Here is a 12175-nt window from a genome sequence, read left to right on the forward strand (position 1 = left end):
TTAAAAAACAAAAAAAAAGTCACACTGAAGGAAGCACTGTTCAACAGAAATCAGTTTTCTAAACTCAGCAAGCTGAGTATTAAGAGTCCGACAATAGAAAACATATTCCCAATTCATACAAAGAGTTAATATCCACAACACATTATAACAGCTCCATACAAATAACTGCAATAAAGATAAGCAATCGGATTTTTAAAAATAGGTAAAGGACATAAGCCATCTTTCTACTACCACATCTATAACCTACCTGCATCTATGTGATCATATCATCTCCTTCTTCCCTCTTTTTAAAACTAAGGAAGCACCCCTCTTCATCAAAGGCCAACCCTCCACTTGCAGTAGGATGCACACTCCCCCCACGGCAAGGACTTCACTGTTAGCTCTCCTGCCTCTGCATCAATCTGCTTCTCTACTGAATCATTCCTATTAGCATAAAAAACACTTGCTTTAGTATCTCCCATCTTTTAAAAACCCTCCTTTGATTCCGTAATTCCCTACAGTTACTACCCCATTTCTCAGCCCTCATTATTGCCAGACCTCCAAAGAGCAGTCACTCTGCCTAATTTCCACCTACTTCCACTGGCTGCTCCTTCCCAGTTTCTGTAGCTGACTTCTCCCCCCTATCTGGTTTCTGCTGGAATGCTCAAGGACGCATCCCTTCTCCCAGGTAATCACATCTATGGTCCTATAACATCTAAAATTAGAGGACTCCCAAATTTATCTCTTTAACCCAAATCACTCTCCTAAAATACAGACATTTCTCAATTCAACCATCTGCTTAGCTGTCTCAATCATTCCTCACTCCACTATTATTAAAACTCCTGCTTTTCTTCACCCTTCACATCCAATACAATAGCAAGTTCTATTGTTTTCAACTTTCCCTCATGTGTCACCTAGGCAACTACACCATCCTTCCTCAGTCCCCCTGCCTCCACTCTTGTCTCCCTCCAATATACTGACAGAACAGTGAGAACAATTTTAGATGATGCTCCTGCCCTATTAAAAATCCTTAAATACTTCCCACTACACTCAGAATCAAATCCAAACTTCTCACCATGTCAAGGCTTTGCCTGATCTGGTCTCTGCTACCTCTCCAATTTAATCTCTCTATATCCCAGGATCCTTTACCCACACCTCTTTAATCGCGGCAAACTCTTTTCTGCCTCAGAAGCAATTACATACACTGTTTTCTCCCTTTGTAACACTCTATTCTCCACTATTTGATACACCAACCTCAATCATTCCTCTATTAGAGAACCAAAGGCTTATCCAAATGTCATTTAACAGTTCACTGTTGAGTGATCTTTGAGCTTTATGCATAACCGTCTCCTTTATAGACCCCGCTCCCACTACAGTAACCTTCCGTATATAACAGTCAACAAAACACGGTTGAACAAAAAATGCAGACTACAGATGACCAATAAACATAGAAGAAGATGGTCCACTTCACCGACATCTCAAAAAGTGCAAATTAAAATGAGGAGACAGTATTTTTCTTCTACTAGAGTGGCAAATATTAAGACTGATAATTCACACAGTGAGATACTAGAAAACAAGCATGCTCAAATATTATTATTAGAATAGGTACTAATACTATCTCTTTATAATTCCATTTCTGAATTTTATTCTCAGAAAAGTATGCCAAAAAAAGTATTTGAAAAATATTTACTGCAACACTGAATTCAACAGGGAAAAGAGGAAGTAATTCAAATGTTCATCAATAGGGAGATGTTTTCCACTATACAGCTATATAACAGCTACTACCTATAGCCTTTAAAAAGAATGAAACAGATCTGTGTGTGCTATAAAAAGTTGTACCAGATACAGTGGCAACTGGAAAAATACATTGCAAACAATGTAATGAGAATTAATCTTTTGGTCTTTTTCCCCCCACATATGCTACTATTACATATATGGAGGCAAAAGTTGAAGAAATAAACTTAAACTGCTGAGGAGAATGGGGTCACCAGAAACTTTAACTTTCTTTATTATCTAATTTTGTAAAATTTGATATATACAACTTTGGATTATATATGGAACGAGCAAAAGTAAAATTTGTTCTTAAAAACCTATGTAATTAAAGGATAGAAAAACAAAACAAAACTCCTATAATTTCAAAACAACTTCAAAAAGTGTATTAGATATATTTGAGTGGCATTAGCTGAAACATTATGCAAAAAAAGAGAAACAAAAAGAAGAAAAACCAACCTACGATACATACCAATTGCTCAAAGGCAGCAGCTCTGTTTTGATAAAATGTGGAAAGGTCAACATTCTTCTCTGTAGGACATAAACTGATAGCCTCGGTATAGCACTGAATAGCTTGTTCATATTTTCCTGCTTTAAAATATTTGTTGCCTTTGTTCTTGGCTGCTTGGGCTCTATCAAGAGAGTTCTGAAACACAAGGGAACAATTATGAAACACTTATCAATACGCAGTAACAGATTCAGATCACAGTGACCAAAAGACATACTGGAGAAAACAATGGAAGGGCAGAATGGGTGTTCACAATGCAAGTCACTCATACTTATATCTTCATGGGAGACAGAGTATTTAATAGGACTGCTAAGTCAAAAATTTTATAAATCTTTAACCTGAAAAACACTCACGCTCTTCCCCGCCAAAAGGCTGTACTGCTTTAAGGTATAACACTTTTCCACCAAACTCTGCTAGGAAGACTTTTCATAACCAGTCTAATGGGCGTAAAACTGTGGTTCTCAATCAGGGATGATTTTCCCTCTAGGGTACATTTCACAATGTCTGAAAACATTTTGGATTTTCACACCTAGGGCTCGGGGGAGATGCCCCTGGTATCTAGTAGGTAGATACTAGAATGCTGCTAACATTCTACGATGTACAACTTATCAGATCCAAAATGTCAATAGTGCCAAAGTTGCCAAAACCCAGTGTAACATAATATTCTGATATTATTTTATTTCACATTTTCTCCACTATAAATGAATTTGAAAATCTGTTCATGTTTACTGGCTATTTGACTTTTTCATTCTGAAAACCATTTAATCACATGTATTGGTGTTTTTCAATTAGGTTGTTGGTCAACAGTGTAGAACAGACACTAGAAACACTTTGCCATTCTCATTACAACTGTTATCCCAAATCTATTGTTTGCAAATGAATAAAGTTTTGGCACTCCTATCTTTGTCTAAGAATCTGCTTCCTAGAGGACCCAATTCACATACTTCATGAGTTGGTAGTTAGTAGCCACTGAGGACAGTTGCAAAAGCTTCAGTCAACATCTGAGAAGCATCTTTGTAGATAAATCCAGTCATTCAGGTTCAAGCTACTAGGTCCAAGGGCTCTGTGGCATATCTTCACCCCAAACTTTGTCAACATCATTCAACTTTAACAAATATGTGATTATGAAAGAACTCATGTATTTCCAACAGGTAAACACTGACAAAGCAAAAGCAGAAGCAGTTGCCCCTACAATGAACTCACAGAGCCCCTGTGAAGGATAAGCTGCTTGGGACCTAGGGCATCTCGGTCATGAAGAGATGATGGGAGGAGAATAAGCTTTTGCATCTGTTATCTTTCCCTTACTCATGCTTCATTTCTTTTTTTTTTTTTGCTACTTTTTTCTTCCATTTACCTTTTGTTTCCCTTCTCCTCTGGTCTAAATGAAACTACAGTTAGTTTTTCAAAAGTATAGTTTTCAAAGAAGGATGTGTAGGGAACTCTAAGTTCAGAATATTAAACAGCTAGTTTAAGCTAGCTAGTGTCAGTAAGTGAAATGAAGTGAAAGTTGCTCAGTCGTGTCCAACTCTTTGTGACCCCACGGACTATACAGTCCATGGAATTCTTCAGGCCAGAATACTGGAGTGGGTAGCCTTTTCCTTCTCCAGGGAATTTTCCTAACCCAGGGATCGAACCCAGGTCTCCCCGATTGCAGGCGGATTCTTTATCAGCTGAACCACCAGAGAAGCCAATAAGACACGTGCATATTTTAAAATGAGATGCAGAAGGATGAAAGGAGGCAAAAAAGACACAAAAAGAGTAACATATGAACATGAAATCTACCTGTAAAGAGCCTTTACCATCTTGCAAAAGTTTTGACAGTAAAAAAATCCTCGGCACATTCATAATAGAAGACAACTAGGACTTTCTAATGTAGTTGTGGTTTCCAGTTGCTGGAAAATTGCACTTGAAGCAACCTCATCAATCCTCCCATTCCACTAGAGAAGCAGAAGTCAGACTGGAGCAGGGCTGCGTCATCCAGAAGGAGCGAGGAGCCCGCCACCAGGAAGACCAGTGACAAACACACCATGTCTGTCTTCCAAGAAACCATGTTGTCAAGAATAGCTAACATAAAGGAACATTAGAGACACCCCACTCATATTTAAAAAACTAGTATTTGAGGAAGCAGGATAAACAAAGCAAACAGAAAATTTAACATCAGAGGAATGAGAGGTAACCACACTCATTTAAAAAAAGGCTGCTTTTAAAGAGCACCAATTAGACATCTTAAAAATTAAAAAGAATTATGATAAAAATAGGTGGACTGTATATTAGAATGGACGTAACAGGAGCAAACAAGCAGGCAGAGGCAAGTGAATCTGCTAAAACGCAAGAAGAATAGAGGGCAGGGAGATGAGAAGTTTGGAAAAAAGTCAGATGATATGGAGTATAAATCCCAAAGTTCCAACATCTATCTATCTATGTTAGAAGGAAAAGCATAGAAAGGAGTGTCTTGAGAAAATATCAGAAAAATTCCTGACACACATTTTTAGATATATCATGGTGAAATTTCATGCAAATTTCAGCAAAAATCCTTAAAGTTTTCAGGTAGAAAAAAATAATATGTATACACACACACACACACACATACAGATTACCTACAAAGAAAAAAGAACCAAACTGGGGTCAGACTATCACCGACATTATGTATCAAGAAACAATGGAGCAACAACTTCAAAGTTCTGAAGAAAGATTATCTTGAACTTAAAATCTTATACCTAGCTAAATTAGCATTTAAGGTTTAACACAAGAACAGAAACTGAGGTGTACAACTTCCTTACCACTAAAAATGAACTTCAAAGTGGGGGAGATGATCAACAAAACAAAAAAGCAGGAAGGGGAGGATAGAGGAAGAAACAAAAAGGTGGAGTAAATATGGCAAGAATCACCAAACATGTCAATAACAACAATAAGTATGAGTAGCTTAAATCTCCCTATTAAAAATAACCTATTTAAAATAAAAAAAAAAAACAACTACATGCTACCTACAGGCATGAGCTAAAACAAAATGACAGGTCAAAAAAAGAACATAAAAAAGTTACAGAATACAAGTTCTTGCAAAAAACAAAGAAGGCAGTATCAGACAAAATGCCATTCAAATGCCAGGGATGGAGCACAGAAGGGCAGTTTTACTGATACAAGGTACAATCTACCAAGAGGACATCATGACCACAAACTTTTATGTGCTCCAAAAAAAACTTCAAAATAATGAAACTCAATTACTTTTGATGTTAAATACAACAAGATAAACATTATTTCAATTTCTTATAAAAAGTTTACAATGTTTCTAAGTCATTGAGAACATGGCTAATACACAACCTAATACACTAGGGACTGCTGACACAGAAAATAAGCTGCTATATTAAATGCCTGTGAGAAGTATGTTTGACTATATATTATTTTTACTAAAGATTTGAGGATTAAAAAAGAACTTTCTTGGGTCAGAGTAACGACTTTGTTTCATTAGCACAAACAGGCAGTGAACTCCTTCCTGCCCACTGGAAGTTTAAAGCTACATAAAAGATATCACACAGAATACAAGGAGAGGTAGTCTGTGAGTGCAAATAAGTTAAAAGAATAGAGAGAAATATGGAAAGGTATACAAGGCCTCCTCTCCTTAGAAAGATGGGTACTTCTTATTTTTATTTCAGCAAAGTTTTTTTTTTTTTAAGTCGCTCAGCTGTATCTGACTCTTTGTGACCTCATGGACTGTAGTCTGATGGAATTCTCCAGGCCAGAATACTCGACTGGGTAGCCTTTCTCTTCTCCAGGGGATCTTCCCAATCCAGGGATCAAACCCAGGTCTCCCACATTGCAGGCAGATTCTTTACTAGCTGAGCCACAAGGGAAGCCCAAGAATACTGGAGTTGGTAGCCTAGCCCTTCTCCAGGGGATCTTCCCAACTCAGGAATCGAATCAGGGTCTCCTGCATTGCAGGCGAATTCTTTACCAACTGAGCTATCAGGGAATCCCTGACAGCAAAGTCTAAATCAACCTAAAACCAACCAAGACATTTTGAACATAAACATTCAAGAACACTTATGGACTGTTTACTTCTTTCACTTACCATTTCCCTCCATTTAGTCAAGTTTTACAATAGATTCCCTTTAAAAATTATTGTAGATTTTTTGTCTCCTAGGATCAAAGTCAGAACGTGCTTAATTTCCTTTCCTTACTGTACTGGGGGGGGAGGGGGAAATGCCAGAGTGGACAAGGATCAAATTACACAAGCAAATCACCAAACTGCAAATTTTCATCCACTGTCACTCCAGAAGGCAACCAAACCACATCTGAGAAGAGCAACGTCTCCGTGAACCTCACTGTCACCTTCTGCTCACCACACTCTCCCTCCACAGCCACATTACTTTCTAACTGCTTTCCTTCATTAATAAAAATGAAGAGAAAGAATGGCATTACCACAGGGACAATACAGAAAAGCTAATTATTTTGGCCCAATGATAAAATTTAGGACAAAATGTGAGCTTATCAATCAACACCAGCCTTCTACTATGTCACAAAATATAGTGATTATGAAACTTTACGTAACTCTTTACATAGCTTTACAAAAGTAGCAATCAGTCTGGAACACTTAGCACATAAGAAACAATCTTTCAATACTTTATTGACCAATTGCTACTTTTATAAAAATCAAGTTTAAGATAAAAGATACCTAAAGATAACAAGGAAGTTCTTTCCTAGATTATGTCCTGAAATGTAACAAATCTACAACCCCACCTACAAAATCATAATACAGAGAACTCTTTAAGAAGAATATACTTGTAAGAAGGGCTTCCCTGGGGCTCAGATGGTAAAGAATCTGCCTGCAAGAGACCTGGGTTCAATCCCTGAGTTGGGAAAAATCCCAGGGAGAAGCAAATGACTACCCATTCCAGTATTCCTGCCTGGAGAATTCCACGACAGAGGAACCAGGTGGGCTATAGTCCATGGGGTGGTAAAGAATCAGACATGACTGAGTGACATTCACTTTCACTTGTAAGGGTGCTACCTCTGCAGGATTATGGTTTGAATTCATACAAAATCAAGCAATTTATAAAAAGAATGCCTAAATGAGGCTTAAGACTGTTAACACAAATTTCCCCAAGACAGAATACAAACAAAAAGCTGGAAATTTTGAAAAAATATTCAATTTGCGTGAATTTTAAAAAAAAAAGTCAAATAATGAAGCTTCACTGGTTCATTTACTCACACCTTCTAAGTGCCAGTTCTGAAAAATGACAAAGACAGAGCAAGTCCCAGTCTTCACAGATTCATGAGTTTAGTAGCAACAACATAAATAAATGACTCTAGTACTCCAGTGCTAAGGAAGAGAAAAGTTCAGAGTGTGATGTAATCAATCACACAACAGTATGCTTAGGTATAAAAGGGTTTCAGAAAAGGTGAAATGACCTACATACTGTGACTTGAGGGATAAGAAGGTAGGCAAAATGGACAGTGTTACAGAACATCCAAAGGCAAGAAACAAGAGGAAGTGCAAGAAATGAAGATAAGAGATGAGTGAGAACAAGACCACATAGTCTTAAATCATGATGAATTTGAACTTATCTGTGAGCAATGCACAGAATACCACTTAACAGTTTTAAGCATGGAACTGTTAGGATTTACCCTATTAGTGACAAAATGGATTGGAGGAAGACAATAAAGAGAGTATCAGTTATTCAGTCAAGATATAATAGCAGTGGGAATGGAAGAGTAGTCAGATACTTAAGAACTAGAATGTTCTGGATATATTTCTAGGCTGGATGGGGAGAACATGAAAAGAATAGAAAGTTAGGGAAGATAGATATACAAGCTTCTGGCTTGGAAAACTAGTTAGATGAACCACAATTAATAAGGAATATTCTCAAGAGAATCTGATGTTAAACACTTAAAAGCTAACAAGGTGAAGATTTCCTTTAAATTTGGGTCTTTTGAGAGGTCTGGGCTATAAACAAGAAATTAGGGGGTCATCATTATGTAAGTGTTAAGTGAAGCTTCTGGAGGGCAAATAAGCATCCAGGGAAGGTATGGAACATTAAGAAAGCCTGTGATAGAACCACGAAAGTAACCAACTAAAATCAGAGAACACAGTGTCTCGGAAACCAAAAGAAAAATCACAAAATTAAGAGAAAATAATGTGAAATACTCTGAAGGCTCAAGTAAGATGAAGAGTGAAAGGTGTTCACTGGTCTTATGTCACTGGTGATCCTGATTAAAAAAAAAAAAGGATTAGAAACAGATCATTGGAGCTGGCGTAGGAATTATTTAATTTCAACCATGACTGATAACAGGTTATCAGTTTTTGTCCTCTTTATTAAAACGTTTACACACATCTCTCCCTTCCTATTTTAAAGGATTGACTTAGATTAGTGATTTCTAAACATTTCATGTTGGTTCCTAAACATTTCACTCTTATGCAACATTAAAAAAAACTTGAACTGGAATAACTGCTTTTTTAAGTAATCAAATGAACAACAATTGGATAAAACACTACTATAAAGTCAGTAGTAAATAAACACATTTTAAAAATTCACAAGTTGTTTGAAAAAAGAAATATGTAAGACATCTGTGCAGTCAGATACCATAGCTGGTGTATATCTGAATATGCTGCTGCCCTGTGATAACTCAAAGATTGAGAAGTCCTGTGGATTAGATGATTCACGAAGAACCTTATGAACTTTGAAAAATCTGTTAATTCTCAAGTTTTCAAAATAAATTACTGACACAAAATGGCATGACATGGCAGATTTTATAATGTCCCAAAGTGGAAAATGATAATACTTTACCTCTGTCTCGCACTATCAACTATGATTAGATGCCTTCCTTTGGTGAAATCCTGAAATCCCATTAATTAAACAAAAATATGAATTTTTTGCTTTACAAGTATTTGCTATCCCAGAAAAAGCCAATTTGGTATAGTCTGTTTGTACATGAGTATCACAAACCCAATAGGCAGGAGCCCAGTAATGAGTTCAGTTTTACATTAAGGCAAACGTAAGCCAACAAACAATAACCACTGACTTTCCATTCTGCTCACTGATACTGAGCCCTAAACTGACAATATTTGTCCATTCCTGCATTCCCTTAAAAATTACAACTATTGATTAGGTGGAGAAGAATTGAGCATCAGGATTCTGCCAGTTTTCCCATCAGTTCAAACAAATGTTTTCTTATTTACAAAGCCCACTGAGGTTGACAATTTAAAGGTGCTATTCAAATATAAAACAATTTCTCCAACCACAGATAATAATAAATTACCATTTGTGGTCAAATAGTCTAATAATAACTCTAAGGACCAGGCTATAAAAAATGAACAAGGTCTTTCAGAATACATTGATCATCATCAGTTACAATACAAATTTCCATCAAAAAAATGGCAAAGACATTTTTACTGTTGGTTTACTAAAATATCATCTAGTAACTCAAAGTAAGATTATAGGTACAACTCCATAAATTCCACAAGAACAGTATGTGCAAGTGTTTTGCTCAGTTTTATTTTGGGTCAGAAGTAATCATTTTAAAGCAGTTCAAGTTATACAAAGAAGTCAATATTGAAGTTTAATTTTTAGCAGCAGTGACATGAACTAAAAAATTGTTCTGGTAAAACCACAAAACGCCATGCAATTTAAAAATTACCACCAAAAAAAAAAAAAAAAAAAAAATTATCACAGTGTTGACCTAGACAATGCTGAAAAACTGAAAACGGGGCTTAAGGAGATCTAAAATCTGACAGTATGCTAAATCCTATTAAATGCCAAATTTTTTTTTTTTTTAATAGAAACCATTTTTGGTGATTTGGAGGAGGGCATGGCAACCCACTCCAGTCTTCTTGGCTGGAGAATCCCCATGGACAGAGGAGCCTGGCTCCAGTCCACGGGGTCGCAGAGTCAGACGCGACTGACACAACTTAGCAGAGCACAGCAACTGAGAACTTTGGTGTGTTTTTATTCATCCATGGTTCTCCCGGGTTTAAAAGCAAAATAGGAAATGGCCAGAGGATTTCAGAAACATGAAAACAAGACAAATGATGACTAATTCATGGTGCCATGATCACCACTCCCAGGACTGAAATAAAAGAGATCTAATATTTTAATTCTCTTCTCTTACAGGGATGACACCAACATCAGAGAGATAAAATGACTTTTAACTGCTGGAGACCCCAGTATAAAACACACATTTCCTGGTTCTCACAGTCCATAGGTTTTTCCCAGCATAGTCGTACTGCATCTTTGCTATACTTTTTAGAAAAAGCAGTATGTTACTTTCCCCTTAGAAAGACTATTTGGTTCTGCCTAATATATAGAAGGCACTAAACTAAGGTAGTTTGCTTCCACATCAGAACTTCCTTTAAAATTGACTACTTATCGGGAGCTTCCCTGATAGCTCAGCTGGTAAAGAATTCGAATGCAATGCAGAAGACCCCGGTTCGATTCCTGGGTTGGAAAGATCCTCTGGAGAAGATAGTATAATATAGAAATAACTTGAAAACATATATAACTGGGAGTTTTCTGACCAAAGTTTCCTCTGAACTGATTCACTCTGTAACTGTAACTGCCATTATACAATTTCAGACTCAGAAAAATCCTCCCCACCCCCCTCAGCTCACTCCTGTATCGTTAAATGCAGCCAGGTCAATTCCACTCCATCCCACCTCCCCCAACAGCTGTCAGATACCAGAAGGATTTAATATTTCCAACAAAACCATACAAAGCAGTTTATCAGGCACTCCGAAGCATGGCTTAACGTCAGAGAATCCGTTATCACGCAGTCAGGCTTGGTCATGTTAAGTTGCCAGGTAAAATTAAAAAAAAATAAATTTAAGATGCTTCTACCCCAAGTTTAAGAACTCATTCCCACAGATGAAATAAATGCCTCTGAACACCATTTTACTCTTGTCCACCAAGTCACTGTATTTACTCCCCAACCCAGGGAGTCATTGGTTACTAAAAGATTACTACTGATTAAGTCCTAGGCCTTAGAAATGATCAGGGCAATTCACATCACAACGTACCGATCGTTAAGGGAATTTGGCTTCTTTCACTAGTTAAAGACAATCATCACATTAGCAAATGACCCCTTACCCACAACGATAGAGATAAACGCTGTGTCACTGAGAAGAAAAGCAAATATTTTTCTGAAACCAAAAGGAAACTGTCAACGAATGTTGCTAACCTGTGCCCTCGGGCTACTCCATTCCCTATAACGGCAGCCAGAACTGAGTTTCCCTAAACCCATGCGCGGCCGCTTGGCAGCTTCCATCTGATGGGAAACCCCCTGAGGGGCACAACCCCGTCAAGGAAAGGCTGCACCCGCCGGGTTCTACCTCCATGCCCGGGGCTGCTTCTCACCATTTCCAGGTGAGTACCGGGGCCATCGGGGTGTCCGCTGCCCGGGGCCGGACTGGCCCTGCCCTCCGGGGTCTTCCGTTCACTGTTGCGCTTCAGGCCGCCGGAGTCGCCTCGGGCCCCGGTCTCCCGGCGCCGCCGCTGCCGGCTCCACAGGTACAGGGCACCGGCTCCTAGCAGCAGGGGCGCCCCGACCGCCAGCGCCAGCTGCCATCTCGGCAGGCCCCCGGTGCCCGGGCCCGAAGTCGCACTGCTGCCGCCCACCCCATTCCCGGAACCGGGTCCAGCCGCTGCGACCACTGCCGCCTCCACAGGCTTAGAGGCGGCCATAACGAGTGTCCTCCGCCACCGCCTCCTTGCTGGTCGCGGGAGCCACAGTCACCAGGTAGCGTCCCAAGGAAAACGGGAGAGAGGGAGGGAAGGAAAGCAGTGAGCGAACAAGCACGCTAGGCAGCAAGAGCGGACGACAGAAAAGGGCCAGAGGTCACCGGAAGCCCAAGGCATGCCGGGCCAGACCTAGCTGTCCTTTTTCGCTTCTCAAAAAGGGAGGGGGGCAGGGAGAAAAGAGGAGTGGAAA

At 38.8% G+C, this 12175-nt stretch overlaps 1 protein-coding gene across 1 annotated transcript in view; it reads right to left on the reverse strand.

The window, feature by feature from the left end:
* TOMM70 (translocase of outer mitochondrial membrane 70) overlaps window positions 1-12146 on the reverse strand; it is a 33582-nt gene extending 21436 nt beyond the window's left edge. Inside the window, exons 1-2 of the mRNA XM_061133976.1 lie at window positions 11602-12146; window positions 2222-2395 (exon numbers count right to left, since the gene is read on the reverse strand). Of these exons, the coding sequence (XP_060989959.1) occupies window positions 2222-2395; window positions 11602-11928 (501 nt within the window). The 5' untranslated portion in view covers window positions 11929-12146. The remainder of the gene's footprint in view (window positions 1-2221; window positions 2396-11601) is intronic.
* Between the last annotated feature and the right edge of the window lie 29 nt (window positions 12147-12175).

Source organism: Dama dama, chromosome 31 (assembly GCF_033118175.1).
Source record: "Dama dama isolate Ldn47 chromosome 31, ASM3311817v1, whole genome shotgun sequence".
NCBI lineage: Eukaryota > Metazoa > Chordata > Mammalia > Artiodactyla > Cervidae > Dama > Dama dama.